Source organism: Cloeon dipterum, chromosome 4 (genome assembly GCF_949628265.1).
Source record: "Cloeon dipterum chromosome 4, ieCloDipt1.1, whole genome shotgun sequence".
Lineage (NCBI taxonomy): Eukaryota > Metazoa > Arthropoda > Insecta > Ephemeroptera > Baetidae > Cloeon > Cloeon dipterum.
Genome location: NC_088789.1, coordinates 3,519,823 through 3,535,021, shown reverse-complemented (window position 1 = coordinate 3,535,021; position 15,199 = coordinate 3,519,823). Strand labels below are relative to the sequence as shown.

The following is a 15,199-nucleotide window of genomic DNA, read 5'->3' as shown; positions in this document are numbered from 1 at the left end:
AGTTAATTGTTGGCTGACGATATATGCTTTTTAATTTTTTTTTTATTTTTCTACCTGTTGGGATTCAAAATATTTGAAACGTTAATACCAATTTTAGTATTGTGTTTTAATTTAATCAAATGCAAGTTATATATAATTCCCGCTATCTTTTGGTTTTAAGCCAGAAAGAGTTGTATAATACATACTTTGACATTTTTAAATGTCTTCTAACCTTTAGTAATACTTTTCGTTTCTAGCGCATACAAAAAGGATTTTCCATCAGCGGATCAGCGTACTTCAAAGTTGGCACTCTCACTATGCTATCATGGTGAGCGAGCATAAAGCAAAAGCACGACACGTAAGAATTTTTAGTAAGTTGTGGTGTGCTCAGTGCTGTGTTTAGTGTGTTTAGCGTAGCCCTGGCGTAGCCTCTTCCTACCTTTGCGTTCGCGTTGAACTGCGTTTTGTAGATACGTTCAACTCTAGCAGCTCTACGTCTCTGTACAGGATTACACATTAGATAGATACATGTATGTATAATATCTGTATCTCACTTAGCATTATTGACTCTTGCAAATACATACATACATAATATATAAAGATACAAACATACACGCATGCAAACATACATATTTACGATTGTTTCATAAAAAATATACATACATATATTATACATATATGTATTTATGTAATTACATAATGTTATGTGCTATAAAATTTATAAATTAATGAATTCCTTTATTATTATTATTTTTCTCACATTTTGTCATATGATAATACATTAATGTTATCACAAAGCTAAATACAAATAGATAAAATCATGTGAGAAAGGGCGACACTTCAGGAAAACAAGTTACTAAGACCCTGCCCTCGCGGACAAAGCCGAAGTGAGCCCAGAGTCTCACAATCAAGATGGATTAACATAATAAATATAGAAAAGTTGTTGTTCTGCTGATCCGCAATAAAATTGCTTTGAATCTATATTAAATTTAGATCTAAATATTTTTACTTACGAAAACTTTTCTTTCACGCTTTTTCTCCTCTTTGCAGATTCAACCGGATTCTACATAAAATGGAATCACTTGGCGAAAAGTCTCAAAATGTCACTCAAACTAATTTAGGGAGCGTTGTAATCTTTGAGGCTAAGAAGCGAGGAAGACCCAAGAAAGATTGCGAGGGAAAAGGTAATAAACATACGGCAATTAACTACCACTTAAATTGTCAGTCTTCTGGTCATTCATTTCTGTTCGTCTTTTCTCATTAATTTTATCTGTAATTTTTTGCAATATAAATTGGTATGAAAATTACTAAACGCAATAAACATGATATATTATGCTTTTTCTTGTAGGCGAGGAAGAAAAACCAATCAAGAAGTCAAAAATTTCTTTGAAGCGCTCAGAGAACACAAAAAATTCAAAAAACAGACTTGCCAGTGTTGCAACACCACAATGTGCTTCAGCAGACAATTTACGGATGGAGGGTTGGCTCAAAAAATTTGAAGCTGCCCCAGCCGTCAGTGCCTGTGCCGATTGGGTACAATAATGCTATAGTTAATATTAGAAGGTTTCTCAATCCAACATTTTGTCATCCTCAGACTCCAGGCTACAAGTCCTGCAAGCTGTACAGTTGCTACTGGTGCCAAGAATTTTCATGGGACACCAAAAGATGTTCCAACTGCAAGCGACTCATTCCCCAGGGGACTCGATTTCTCAATGTGGAAAATTCAGAGACTGTTGATGCAATTGTCGACTCCACTCGCCCAATTTTTCATCAACCACCGGTAAATTAAAATTGACCTTTAAGTATTGGCTTGAATTGTTAAAGCATTCTCAGGAGTGTCAAAGCAGTTTAATAGGAGATATATGAGCAGTTCAGGGATGTAATACCAGCCCAATGTCTTGAGATGGCATAAGGTGGTTAGTTTAGTGACTTGAAATGCTCAAATAGCTTAGTGGGCTGGGAGGCGCACTGGCGCCGACTTGCCACTTTATGGTTTTCGCACAGGCGGTGTTATTGGGACCTGGTGAGCTCAGAGCCCACGGGATGTGCTTAGCAGACAAGGTTCAAAATAAATATTGAGGACTGATCTTGTTTGCAGATCCCATACATTAGGGCTGGAGAAGTTGTCTTTTGCACCTCTTGCTTCTACACCTCGCTAAGCCATGATCAGTGTGATATCTGCGGTGGAAAAATCTTCAACGACCAAGTTCTCAATATTCAATTTGACTCAAAGCATCACAGTGAAAGCATTTTTACAGATACCAAGTTGGTATGTATTTAATACTATAGTGTTATATTTGTTACATCTCAATACTTTTCCTGCAGGTGCTTCCATTTAGACCCCGTAAAGTTGGCCAGTGTTTCATCGAGTGTCCATCTTGCTTCTTGAGCATGAGGTTTGATCGCCAACTTTGCGTTCACTGTGGTTCCATGATTCCCAAATTTGTTGTGATCTCTTCGGCCTCAAATTCTGCCTTTGTTTTTGACTATATGTGGCCAGTTAGATCTCAACTCGTGGATGGAATAATCAAAACAAATCCCCCTAACTATGTTAGTACTACAAATTAAGCAGATTTTTTCATTGGCTTAATAATTTATTTGTAGGTTCCAGTCTACAAGGAAAACATGCTAGCGACTTGCCCGTGGTGTGTGTCACTCTCATTTGACATCTTCCGATGCACACACTGCATGAGGCAGCTTCCTAAAAACAAAAATCTAGTAGAGCTGACGGCAGGCAGCCTGTACGGCATTGGATATGGCCCAGCTAAGCCAATCTATGACCCAATTCCGGTATACAATTTACGTTGTTTTTCTATTTTCGCTTATATAACCTGAAAAATCAATATGATAAGGCTAGTTTGTCTTTTTAATTTTTGGTTTTTATTCTATAGTAATTATAGAGAGGTGGAAAAGTAATTCATGTAATCCAATTGAATCTGTTTCTGTTCTGTTTATTCACTTGAAATTTCTCTTTAGTTTTCAAAATGAAATTCTGTTGGAAGTAGCTCAACAATTTTATGGAAACATCTCAAATCAGCTTGATTTTATTATAGCAAAGAGTTGTATTGCAATATTTTAGAAAGAGTCCGCAGTCGACTTTTTGATTTCCAAGGAGCAACCTGACAGAAATTAAAAATCTTATTATATATAGATTTAAAGAAAAATAAATTTCATTATTTTCTGAATTGGTCCAATTCCCACTTGTAAGAAAAAAACGCGTTTTTATCAATTTAAATTTTCAATTTCAGGTCCCAAATTTCAAACCTGGTAAAATGTCTGTGTGCCATGAGTGCAAAAAATACAGCAAGAATTTGCGTCAGTGCGAATTCTGCGGCGAAAAGCAAAGGAATTATGTGGCAGTCTTGGTGAGCTTCAAGAACACCAAACTGTCCCATGACGGCAGCAAAGAAACCCTGTTTCCGTACACTCCTCGCATGGTCAATGGAGTCTACTTTGAGTGCCCGCAGTGCGAACTGACCACGGATAAACAAAAGTGCATTCACTGTGGCCTGTTAATCCCGTCGGTTGTGAAGGTGACTGAGCTAAGCAAAACTGCTGCACGCAAGGGGAGGAATCTGCAAGGAAAAATCATTCCAGGCAACTTCAAGCTTGATGCCTTGTCAAGAGAGGATCCCCAAGTTAACTGTGGCACTATCACCAAGAAAGATCGGCGGGAAGATCCGCTTGAGCTACCAAAGGGATATGTAAGTCTACCAAATCAAGAGTTGTCTTTTTATTATTAAATTAAAGAAAGTAAACTCATTTTTGGAAACCAAAAAAAGTAGAGATCCAATGCTTTTGGAAAACTTCTTTCAATTATAAATTAATTTAATGAAACTAAGGGCTAGCTCGACAGTAATAAATTTGGGTTAAATATCTTTCCTTTTTCCAAATGCGCTGCAGCATTGGCCTGTTTCCAAATTTATTAATTTGCTATTTGTAATATCTGAAAATTGTTTTGGAATCTTTAAAATATTTATGTTTTCATAACTTAAAGTTTATCTTTGTTAGTATTGCTGCATTTATGGAAAAGTACGATTAAATTAATTTTAACGGGCCTGTTCAATTTGCGTATCGCCTTCATAAAGATTTGATTGAAGGAATCAGAAAACACTGACTGAAAAAAAGCAGTGGACCTCTCAGAATCTATTTGTGTATATTAATTTTCTGATTATACTATTAGCTATTTTACTAAATTTCAAAAGAAAAATCGGTCAAAAAGTGCTTGATTTCTAGATAACAGTTGATATAAATTTATTGAAGATAAACATTTTTGATATATTCAGGAGCCAAGATTCAGAGAAAAGGGGGTCGTCCAGTGCGAAAGCTGCCTGAACTGGAGTTGGGATTTCAATCGCTGCTCAAAGTGCCACAATGTGATCCTACCGACATCGCTTGCTATTTTTCCTAAAACAAGTACTAGGCACCCAGCGTTTGACGAGGGCAGGCCAACTATTACTTCTCCAGTATGTTAGATTCATATATTCAAATTCAAACTTGTTAAATTAATTGTATTAGTATTTTCGCGTTTTTTTTTCTTAAAACTTTAATAAGGAATACAATATTTTACAGGTACCATGCATGAAACTTGGAGTTGTTATTTTCTGCTCAAGCTGCTTGTCATTTGTGACCAGTGCTCCAAAATGCACTGAGTGCTTCAAGTGCATCGTTGACAAGGACAGTCAATTCTTAATCGAAGCCCAGAATGTTGGAGAAAAACCTGGTGCCAACAGCGTCAAATTTCAGCCAAGAATGTTAACTGACAAGTCGATGATGTTCTGCCTCTTCTGCGGATTCTCAACCTCCAACTTCAAAGTGTGCACCTTTTGTTCAAACCCCACTCCTCAGTTCTGTAAAGTGACCCCGGTCAATGGGGCGAAATCTCTACCAAAAGAGCTCGACTTTGCGCAAATGAAAGACCCAGGCAAGTACCACGCGCCCTCCAGCAGTGGAAGCAGTAAGGAGCAAACTGCTTCTGAAAGCAAGTGTGCAGTGGAAGATGCGATCCAGGCAGAACTGATCGTCATTAGTGACTGGAAAACTGCCGTTGGCCTTGAGTGCAATGACAAGGCCAAGGAATATCTCGAGACCATTCCCTTTGGTCTGCGGGTTGATGCCTTCTATGACCACCAACTTAGCTGCTTTCCTGATGAGATCTTTACCGCCGGCAAAGACTTCAGTGGTGAGTACCATTAGAAAGATCTGCTCTGTACTGGTATATAATTATTTTATTTGTTTGCAACGGTATGTAAACTTTGCATAAATCAAAATACAGTTAACTTCAATAAAATCTGCAACTCTGTCAGATTCATAATATATGCAATCTTGTTGTGTTATCTTATTATATACAATAATAGCTTGGAAATTATCAAATCTCGATTAAGTTAGTTTGAAGTTGCTTAAGTAATATTTAAAACCTAAGTAATCACGTGGAAAACGATTTAACAATATCCTCGATACTGACATACGTTCCTGTGACCAAACCCAAGAGACCAAATATGATGAGTGCAATATTTTTGATCAGTCTCCATCCTCTTCGTTGGTGCTCAAATGTGCCGATTTCCATGAATGGTGGTAGAGAGATTGCCACAATGCTCAGCGTCAGCGCACCCACAAGGGAGATGAACAGCCCCAATTTCGGGATGGCCACCGCAAGGGCGACTAAATAAATTTTGTTAAAATAAATTAAATTTGCCCTCTTCTTTGTGTCATAAATACTCACATGGAATCACTACCAGCGCAACGCGTACCCCAAGTTCAAAAGGAAGCAAAACTTTATACTTCTTTTCCATGAGCTTCGGCTTAAGCGTCTGTGTCCATACAATGTCGATGGCGACGTAGCACTGCAGCGGGTATGACAGGAACACGCCAATCGCAATCATTATTTGGACTGCTTGAGCTAACCTTTATTTGATTAATTAATTTTATTAATTTCTTCTTTTTACTTTATCGTGTTAAATACTTTTCTTCTTCGGGCAGGTTCAAGGTGATCGAGCCCATCACACCAGATCCATATTTCAAATATCCAAGCAAACCAATCGTGACGTAGAGGAATATAATAATGACCATAGCAGCGTTGAATACTCCGAACGTGCCTCCAAACTTTTTCGGCCTCTTCATGTTGTTTTCCAGCGGCATGATCTAGGGTTAAATCAGATTATTTGAATGGTAAATGAAGCATCGTGTGACGAACCATTCCAATGCAAGTTAGGGCGAACAAGACTGTTCCGAAAAATAGAGGGAAGCCCCTAGCTTCTCCAACCGCGGCTTTCTCTGAAATAGGCCCCAGTCCATCTCTAAAGACGTAGTAAAGGGTGATGCCCAGCGATGAGACGATGGTCACGTTGGAAATGCCCGAGAAGGGTGTGAGGTACTTCAGGTTGCGAACTAAATTGGCCAGGATTATTGGCACAAGGATGAAGCACATGTAGATCCGAACGTCTATCGGGTCGAAGTAGATATCGCACACCTGCGCGCGGGATTTTTTAGTCAATCACTGAACTTGAATATCAGATAATGTTATGCTAATTATTACCCGTTTTAAATTCGAAGATATGAAGACGAAATACACGCAGCACGTACCCAGTTGGAAAGAGAAGATGAAAACATTCACAACGGTGCTGGAATGAAACATTATTGCCTGTTTATATTTATATCTATTGCTTTTTGGAAAAAAAGAAAGCGTATAATCAGTTCAAATTCATCTGCATTTACGTCCAAGTGACATAGGAAATAAATCCATTTTTCCAATCTCTTGGCGGAAAAATTACAAGCCTACTATATATCTAGTCGGTGTTATTATTATGCTTTACTACGTGCACTAAGCACATTCGCAACATCGTGGATCGTGCATTTAGCACATAAACCCTTTGTGAAGTATTGGCTTGTTTGTAAGTACGATTGCACTTGTTTAATTTTTTGCCGCATTGCAGGTCTATGACAGAAATGTCACCTTTACTTTAGTGCACAAACTGTTCTATACACATTTTAAAACTAAGACTACAATCTGCTCAAAAGAAATTTTCCTTTTTCATATCAGACTAACTCGCATTTCAACACTCGTCGGAATTACCTCTTGCTGTATAGAGCTTTTCATAAATACTCCGATTGTTCCGCCAAACAAATAAGTAAGAACTTTTAATTCTACTCTGATTAGGCCTAAACCGAAATCTCGCGTAGTTTTCATTAGTATTATTTAGAGTTTAATTCCAATTTCCCTTTGACTCAGAAGTTGCACTCTTTATCCTCTAATAGATGACAACAAATTTAATTACCCAGCATATGGAGCTAATTTTTTCATCCATGTCGGTCCTGCCAACATTGCCTCCCTAGCAGTCTCAGGGTAGGTCATGCTCGCAACCTGTTTTCGCTTGCTCAATTCGTATGCGGTCCGGACCTAGTGTGGAAAATGATATTAACATCGACAGTAACTAAGTTTTAATAACTAACCAGTTGATGGACACAGTAAGACTGCACAATGCCGATAAAAATCGTTGCCGCTGTTCCCAATGCGTAACCAGAGTTTTTGAAGGCATCCGGCATTGCTAAGATCCCGCTTCCCATGATGCCTTTGATGACGTGGAGCAGTGTGTCCAAGTTGCTGTTGAGTGAATATTCATTCAAGACAGTTAATTAAATTTACATAATGGTAGAATTTGATTTAGAATTTTACTTTGTTGGTAGATGCACGGCTCGGTGCTCATAAGGCTCAAAGTCGCATTGTGTTGAACCATTTCCCCGTCCCTTCTCTCTGTCTGGGCTGAAATTTAGAATTGGAAAATAAAATTGTCTGCTGATTATTTCAATAAGGAAATACATTTTTCGGGAAAAGATTTTGTCCCTTTATGTTAAATTACTAGTTTTTTTTACAATTAAAATCAATTGTTGTTTGAATCACTATATCGCTCTTTATCCCTTAATTTAATTCCAATAACATTCAAATATTTAAATTAAAATCTATAATTTTCAGAATCGATTATTTTTAAACCCACTAACGATATTTAAATTTCAAACTCAATAATAATTATTATGCATTATTAATGATATGCATTAAAAATATATTGTTGATGTACAGTTCCTAATTTGAATAATTCAATTATAAAAGTAACAATTAAGGATGGCTTAATGATCTTAAGAATTGAAACCACTCAAATTTACTCACAAAGTGATATAACGACGAATTACAGGAGTGGATGAGTAGCGCGTTTAATAAAGCAAAACCATTTACTCACCCGATTTTCGAGGCGTTCTCGGCCTTTTGAGAGTTTCTCACAGTCTGGCTCATTTCCACCTGTGTGCACGAATGTCAAAACTGTTATGCACAGTTGGGAAAAACGTCCCTAACTTCCCTCCCGAAAATGTGCAATTTAACTGATAAAAACAAAGGCCGCGCAGCGAACCATTGTGTTGTAAATTAGAGAGTTAAGCCTGAAAAGACAGTCACGTTTAGGCGCAGCGCACCGTCCTGCTGTCTGACTTGCGAATAGAGAATCCGTTTGCTGTTTAATCTGCCTCCTGCCATTTGAATTACAGTCTTCAAGGCGTATTCACTTGGGAAATTTTAAGAAACCAGTTTCCGGGGGAATTTCGCTGCCGCTAACCGTGTCAGCGCGATTTATACGTGAAACAGAAAGTGCGTTTATTCAACTCAACAGTGAGTCGAGTTAATCTTTAGCACCGTGTAATGAACGAGCTAGATGTTTGAGTCAAAGAAATTAATTGCACCTATAAAATAAATTGACACAATAGTCAAACACAGACATGCCGTGAAAAATTCCTGAGTCGTCTTCCAGTGATAAGATGGATTTAACAATGTCTGCAATCGTAACAATTTCTGGCTCAAGCATTTAGTATTATAAATGCCGTAAAAGGAACAATCTTTGGACTTTAATCCTGTCCTTTAATTTTATGACTAATTTTATCACATTAATAGGGATTTGTGAAGCGCCCAAGCTTTTTTTAATTGATATACTGTCATTATCAAGGAAGAAAAGTGCAATAAATTTTTAGATTAACATTTTAAAAGGCTGATACGTAGTTAAAGATATCTAATGGAAAGTTACTTTTACCTGATTTTGATATTTTCGATGTTTCCAAAATTTAAGATGAGATTTAAATATTAAGGAACTCTTATAAACCTTCTAAAGCAAATCATACCTGTTCCAAGGCCAGATCACTGCTAGGAAGTACCATATCGCTCTTCTTTCCTGTTGTTTCCTCTACGCTACATGAGTTGAAGCTCTCTGTGGTCCAACGGCGTTTGGAAGCTCCATAGTTCTTCACTTGAGTCTTATATATCCTTTCGTGGCAGTTGTAAATATTATTGTGCAAGTAACTCGTGCTGATAGACGTGTCGCAAGGAAATAGTTTAATGTTTTTACTTCTTCGTCAGAGCGTCAAAAATATTTCAGGCTGATATTCATTGTAGTATTTGTTCTTATGGAGTATCAGAAAATGTAGGAAAGGAGGCGTAGTGATAATGTATTTTAGGTAAATCTTATCAAGCTTTTCCGCGCAACAATACTGGTTTCCTAATCCTAAATCGCCTAAATCGCTTATCCTTTGAGTCATTTTGAAGAAAACTAATTTATTGTCACATAACTCTTCTTGGTAGTTTCCGTCAGGGTAAACCTACCCTGATATCTCAACGGGATTCAGTTCTGTATTTTTTGTCCCCGTTTTTACATCAGTAGTTCATCGGCCAAAAATGTGTGGTCATGTGTTTGTGTGGTTTGGTTTACCGCATATTTAAATTTTCTGTTTTAGTATAGACTTAAGAATAATATTATGGTAACTTAATGCAACAATTTTACTTTACTTATTGTTAGTGATACTTTATTTATTTAATTTATACAAATTAGTAGAAAATTGTAATAGTTCATTTAATTTTTAAAAATGAAAATATCACATCACTTTAGGCCGTAGGGATTAAAATTGAGTAAATTAATTTTTTACTCGTATGACTCATATGAACAACACAATGATACTCTGGAAACAGCGATATACTCGCCTTACTCGGTGAAAGAAACGTGCCGCTTGACAGTTCTGTAAAGCGGGTAGTGTGCCACTCTGAAACTGATTCATGACGCATTCGACTCGGCCGATTGGAATTCAAGACGCTGCACAATCTGCGGTGACCACTTCGGCTCTTTGGTCAAGAAATTTAATGATTATGAGAGATCCTGATTTGGGATCAAGCGAATAGGAAAATTCTGACACAAGCCTGATCATCATAGAAATCTGCTTTTGTTTAATTTTAAGATATAGTAGGTAATTAGTCCAAATATGAATAAAATATTTGCTTATGTTCCGTGAGAAAATGATCTCAATTAAAGGAAAGTTTTTATGTAAATAATATCACCTGGAAAATGAACCACCTGTTCTTCCATATTGTTTAAAAATAAAAAAAGATGAGCCGAAATAATGTCGATTTATTATATAATGCAACATTATTTTGAATTTTTTCTATTTAAAAATATTTTCGCATCCTTATTAGCGTAGAATATACGGAATTTACATTTGTCTCTCAAAATATTAATTAAAAACGACACTCTTGAAGGCTTCTACATTAGACATACCATACATAACCAAATCTCTGAACGAAGCAATAATTTATTAATTTCATCAGGCAGAGAGCTGTAACAATTTATTTACAACGACGATGAGGATGATGACAAGCTGTGAACGATATCAACAATGCTAACGTACGTGCCGGTTAGCATTCCTAATATTCCGAAAATTACAATCGCAATGTTTTTGTATATTCTCCATCCTCTTCTTTGGTGCTCGAAAGTTGCCATCGCGATGATAGGTGGAAGAATAATTCCAACCATGCTCAGAGCAAGAGCACCGACCAGCGAAATGAACAATTCAAGGTTTGGAATCGCAACTGCCAAGCCAACTGTAATAGACAATAATTAGTATTCGTGCGTTGGGTTTGAACTTTTGGGTTATACAAGTTAAAAGGACGATTCCCGTTCTGACGCCGTATTCTCCAGCGAGTTTCCTCTTCTTGCTCTGCACCTTAGGACTCAAATACGTGTTCCAAAGAATATCAACAGCTACGTAACATTGCAGAGGGTATGTCAGGAAAATAGCCACTGCCATCATGATTTGAACCACTTGCGCCAATCTAAAATAAAAGAGTTGTGAATATCAGTCTCATTTGAGTAGGGTAATTTACATTTCATTATTTGGCAGGTTGAGGGTAATTGATCCCTCAATTTTTTCTCCGTATTCCAAGTAACCGAACAGACCCAAACTTGTGTAGAGGAAAATAATAACCAGCATGGCTTGGTTGAAAACTCCGGTGGGGCCGCCAAACGACTTTGGCGTTTTCATATTGTTCTCCAGCGGCATTATCTATGCAAGGGTTTTACTTATCAGGAAAGTGATCTACTACTGGCTTAAATCACACGTACCACTCCAATACATTCAAGTGCAAACAAAACTGTTCCAAAGAAAAGCGGTATTCCTCGAGCCTCTCCAATCCAGTTTCGTTGAGAAATATCCGGCAATCCATCGCGAAATATGTAGTACAGTGTGATGGCGACGCCGGTGACGATCAAAAAGTTTGATAGAGCAGAAAACGGTGCCAAGTATTTCAGTTTCCGAACCAAATTCAGCAGCGCAATGGGCAGAAAAATCATGCACATGTACAGACGAACGTCGATTTCGTTGATGTACTCGCCCATAACCTATTATGTAGATGTTACTCATGTTTTTTATTGTTAAAATATTTATTGACAGATATACCCTTTGTATGTTGGAAGATATGAAGACAAAATAAACGCAGCAGGTACCGACTTGGAACAGGAATATGAAGAAATTCACAATGTACCTAAAAATATAATTATATGTTTTAATGGAACTCGCTTGAAACAAACCGATTTAACTTAAAGGGGATGTAGTTTTGCAAAATTTTATTTGAAAATGATTTCGTTTAGGACACTTTTGATCTTTTTCTTAAGTTACTCTGGGTTTTCTATTAGTATTCAAAGAGCGATACTTTTCTAGTGTTCACCAAGATTATGTTTGTGAAAAATTATTATTTTAATGATTATCTTTTTGCACTTGGTCCTATTTTAATGGGCTGAAAAAATAATTGTTTTGGTTAGAGGTCTCAGCCAGCTACCAATTGCCGCCAGGCAAACAATTCAGCTAAGCCGGTCCCACCAGCCGCCTTAAATCTCGCGGCTGAGACCTCTAGTTTTGGTCCATCAAATTATTAAAAGAAAATAATTTCATTTTGAGGTTATTTAGTTAATATTTCCACCAGATTAAAAACTGTTGGTCAAATTGTGTTAATTACTCGGCATAAGGAGCTATTTTGGGAAAGTATCCCGGTCCATCTCGCATCGCCGCTTCCATCGTCTCTGGATAGCCCATACTAGGCACTTTCCGGCGCTTGCAAAGGGCGTATGAGCTCTGCACCTGCAATATCCGGTTGGCTAAATAACACCCGTGCTCTAATTGAGTGCGACAACAATGGTACCAGGAGGTGAACGGTGTATGTGCAAATCACGCCGATGGCGATCGTCGCCACTGCGCCAAACACGTAACCCGCGTTTTTGAATGCATTTGGCATGGCTAGAATTCCGCTGCCCATGCTCCCTTTTATCAGATGCAGCAGCGTCTCCAGGTTTCTAGGCAGTTAGACACGAGTTCAGAAAAATGCTAATAAATCTGTTGAGTAGAGGTCGTGCATTTTTGTTAACGGCCTTATCGGTCATGACAATTTTGGTTAAATAAATACTTGTTAGACGCTTCAAGAGGATTTCAAACAAACTTAAGAAAAACAAACAGACAGTTAATACTATTTACACTTTTGAATGACATTTCAACCCAAATGTGATTAAAAAATAAATTAAGAGAGCCTGCACCTTCGGTGGCAGAGAAAGAAACCTTTCTTTAAATTTGATTAATTGGATCGATGGAATGACAGGTGTGAGATTAGTCTGTAGATCAATAATTCACTTTAAGGGGAAGTAATGGAAAATCCAATATTATTACACGCGATCAAAATGCACGACCGTCAGTTATCAATCCTTACGTGGTTGGCAGCGTGAGGACTCTCTGACTGTAAGGCTCATAATCCCCGCTAGTGATGCTGCCTCCACCTTGAGACTTCTTCCGATCATTTGAGCTTCAAATAACATTATAAATCAGTTGAAATAACTTAAAAATAAAAATAATAAACCTGTCTGGGACAAAGGCTGGATTTTCCAACCCACTTTCCACTTTGCCGGCAGACTCCATGTTTCTTCAAGAGGATTTTTATCTGCAAGAGGTGAAAACTTGAGAGTTATTTAGACACAAGAGGCTGTACTTAACACATAGTATTGCCAATTGCACTTTGAACGTCGCGTCTGATTTTTTCGTTTCCCGAACAGAATAGAAATGGAAATACGCATATTTTTATCTATTCACGATTACCCCTGTGAATGAGATCGATCTAATTAAGATAAGAGAACCAGAAGCAGTGGGATTTTTGTTATTGTTTCTTCATTCTTGATGAATCTTTTGCAACTGATTTTCGTGCATCGGGATTTCGCATGTTTCGTAACAATTACATATATTTGAAGTGAATTCAATGAGTAATCAATCGCGAATTGATATGACAGTCGACGAGGGGAAAGCTTTCAATGCAATAAAATCAGGGAATAGCATTGAAGATAGATCTTTCATGGACTTTGCACAAATCTCTCTTGAAGGCCATTCAATAGATTAAAGAGATTTTGATGGATTATATTTTGATCCTGCGGATGAACGAAAATCTTATCAATGCAAATTAACTATGTGCTTGCATCTAATATATTAAGCATTGTCTAATGATGAATAATTTACAATACTGTGAAATTTACCTTATTTTAGAATAAAAAATAATAAAGAGTTAAATAGATTGGGTAGAGATCTCAGCCAGCCGCCGGTAAAAAAGGGTTGAAAATTAAAAGTGTAGTAGAAAAAAATGTTTGACCATGGAAAAATGTTTCTTCGGGCTATTAAGTACTCTCAAACTTCGCGATTAAAATATTTTCCGCCGCGCTAGCCGCCACCGCAGGGCAAAAATTCGGCTAAGCCGGTCCCGCCAGCCGCCGCCTTAAATCTCGTGGCTGAGACATCTAAGATCAGGACGTTTGGGAGTTGGTTAAAAGCGTCAAATTTTAATATAAAATTTTATGTGAAAATAATTGTAATCAATATTAAGCGGTACTTTTTATGAAAGAGCAAATTAAATAAAAAAATGCAAAGATTATTTTTCAGAAATATCTTTACACTTGAGTGGAAAGAAACCGATTTTTGCTCTTTCTGCTGTTTCAATTAAATATTTATGAAATATATGCAAAATGTTTTGACTGAACGATACCCATTTCAGCGTGAGGTTTACTATCCTGTTTAGTGCGACAACTGATTAATCTCAATTATGCTTATGGCAATAAAAGCACAGTTTCAAATATTTCCTAAATTCGATAGACCTAAGCGCAATACTTTTGACTAACAAAAAAATCAAATAATGCAAAAATGGAGAAAATGATTATAAAAAAAGGAGCACGTATTATAATAGAACTAAATCAAATCAAATGCTCCTCACTGCCAACAAAATTTCTAAAATCAAATGAGGAACATTAATTTTATAAAAGCCGTTCATTTGTTCTACAATGGCCAGTTATTTAAAGCAAATTTCTTTCCATTCTGAGTAATCAATATAAAACAAGCGCTTCACCAACACCTTTCACAATGCTATTTTAGCTTACCACTTAAAGCAAATTGCAGGTGACTCAAGGATGCATGCCAACAATCGTAGTGCGAATCAGAAAAGGGTGTTGCTCCTTCTGCTTCGAATCAGAGAATATTTAACGATGCACAGAATGTCTACATCAGTGTGTCAGCTCTCGAAGAGATAAACGACTCCCGTGTGCCCGCAGTCCGTTAAAATTGGTCATGTCGTAGTTGACACTTCACGTTTTTATCTGCGTCCTTTGCTTTCTCGAATATATGTATAATCCTGCTGTGGCCGCGTCGTGCATATAATAATGGAAAATGCAAACAAACACAGCACGTGGAATATCCCAATCGCGGCTGGCGTTGCAAACACCTGCTTGATAATTTGTGCACCATTGCGGTGGAAGTCGCAACCTTTCACCTCGCTATATCGAACGATTTTTTTTCCATAATTACATAGATCGGAATAAAGAAAATTCCCTTCATTTTTATCGGTGAT

The 15,199-nt window shown here is 37.3% G+C and overlaps 3 protein-coding genes across 5 annotated transcripts; 1 reads left to right on the top strand and 2 right to left on the bottom strand.

Moving 5' to 3' along the window:
* The first annotated feature begins 300 nt into the window (after nucleotides 1-300).
* Nucleotides 301-5,302, top strand: LOC135944167 (uncharacterized). The gene is made up of 10 exons (XM_065490952.1): nucleotides 301-509; nucleotides 1,030-1,163; nucleotides 1,328-1,512; nucleotides 1,574-1,759; nucleotides 2,078-2,248; nucleotides 2,305-2,529; nucleotides 2,584-2,769; nucleotides 3,228-3,683; nucleotides 4,266-4,445; nucleotides 4,552-5,302. The coding sequence occupies exons 2-10, from the start codon at nucleotides 1,052-1,054 to the stop codon at nucleotides 5,173-5,175; spliced, it is 2,325 nt and encodes a 774-aa protein (XP_065347024.1). The 5' UTR covers nucleotides 301-509; nucleotides 1,030-1,051; the 3' UTR covers nucleotides 5,176-5,302.
* On the bottom strand, nucleotides 5,190-8,616 carry LOC135944168 (proton-coupled amino acid transporter-like protein CG1139). 3 transcript variants are annotated; one of them, XM_065490956.1, is made up of 11 exons: nucleotides 8,549-8,616; nucleotides 8,423-8,493; nucleotides 8,211-8,269; nucleotides 7,652-7,738; nucleotides 7,429-7,579; nucleotides 7,254-7,375; nucleotides 6,515-6,599; nucleotides 6,173-6,448; nucleotides 5,942-6,120; nucleotides 5,702-5,883; nucleotides 5,190-5,640 (listed from the first exon to the last, which is right to left on the bottom strand). In XM_065490956.1, exons 3-11 carry the CDS (start codon nucleotides 8,261-8,263, stop codon nucleotides 5,405-5,407), a joined length of 1,371 nt encoding a protein of 456 aa, XP_065347028.1. In that variant the 5' UTR covers nucleotides 8,264-8,269; nucleotides 8,423-8,493; nucleotides 8,549-8,616; the 3' UTR covers nucleotides 5,190-5,404. The 3 variants fall into 3 exon arrangements, with proteins under 3 accessions (XP_065347028.1, XP_065347025.1, XP_065347027.1); XM_065490953.1 differs by lacking the exon at nucleotides 8,549-8,616 and having other exon boundaries at nucleotides 8,423-8,548; XM_065490955.1 differs by lacking the exon at nucleotides 8,549-8,616 and having other exon boundaries at nucleotides 8,379-8,530.
* Nucleotides 8,617-10,570: 1,954 nt separating this feature from the next.
* On the bottom strand, nucleotides 10,571-15,049 carry LOC135942807 (proton-coupled amino acid transporter-like protein CG1139). The gene is made up of 10 exons (XM_065489125.1): nucleotides 14,733-15,049; nucleotides 13,178-13,258; nucleotides 13,031-13,123; nucleotides 12,473-12,623; nucleotides 12,290-12,411; nucleotides 11,734-11,818; nucleotides 11,400-11,675; nucleotides 11,162-11,340; nucleotides 10,935-11,110; nucleotides 10,571-10,879 (listed from the first exon to the last, which is right to left on the bottom strand). The coding sequence occupies exons 2-10, from the start codon at nucleotides 13,234-13,236 to the stop codon at nucleotides 10,629-10,631; spliced, it is 1,392 nt and encodes a 463-aa protein (XP_065345197.1). The 5' UTR covers nucleotides 13,237-13,258; nucleotides 14,733-15,049; the 3' UTR covers nucleotides 10,571-10,628.
* Nucleotides 15,050-15,199: the final 150 nt, after the last annotated feature.

Excerpts from the sequence above, each read along its gene's own strand:
- LOC135944167 (XM_065490952.1), top strand. The coding sequence starts at position 1,052 with ATGGAATCACTTGGCGAAAAGTCTCAAAATGTCACTCAAACTAATTTA. Across the intron at positions 2,249-2,304 it reads TTTTTACAGATACCAAGTTG|GTGCTTCCATTTAGACCCCG; the intron begins GTATGTATTTAA and ends CTTTTCCTGCAG. Across the intron at positions 3,684-4,265 it reads TTGAGCTACCAAAGGGATAT|GAGCCAAGATTCAGAGAAAA; the intron begins GTAAGTCTACCA and ends TGATATATTCAG.
- LOC135944168 (XM_065490953.1), bottom strand. The coding sequence starts at position 8,500 with ATGGCAGGAGGCAGATTAAACAGCAAACGGATTCTCTATTCGCAAGTC. Across the intron at positions 6,449-6,514 it reads TATCTTCGAATTTAAAACGG|GTGTGCGATATCTACTTCGA; the intron begins GTAATAATTAGC and ends TCCCGCGCGCAG. Across the intron at positions 5,884-5,941 it reads AACCTGCCCGAAGAAGAAAA|GTTAGCTCAAGCAGTCCAAA; the intron begins GTATTTAACACG and ends AATCAAATAAAG.
- LOC135942807 (XM_065489125.1), bottom strand. The coding sequence starts at position 13,236 with ATGGAGTCTGCCGGCAAAGTGGAAAGTGGGTTGGAAAATCCAGCCTTT. Across the intron at positions 11,676-11,733 it reads TATCTTCCAACATACAAAGG|GTTATGGGCGAGTACATCAA; the intron begins GTATATCTGTCA and ends TCTACATAATAG. Across the intron at positions 10,880-10,934 it reads GGGAATCGTCCTTTTAACTT|TTGGCTTGGCAGTTGCGATT; the intron begins GTATAACCCAAA and ends TGTCTATTACAG.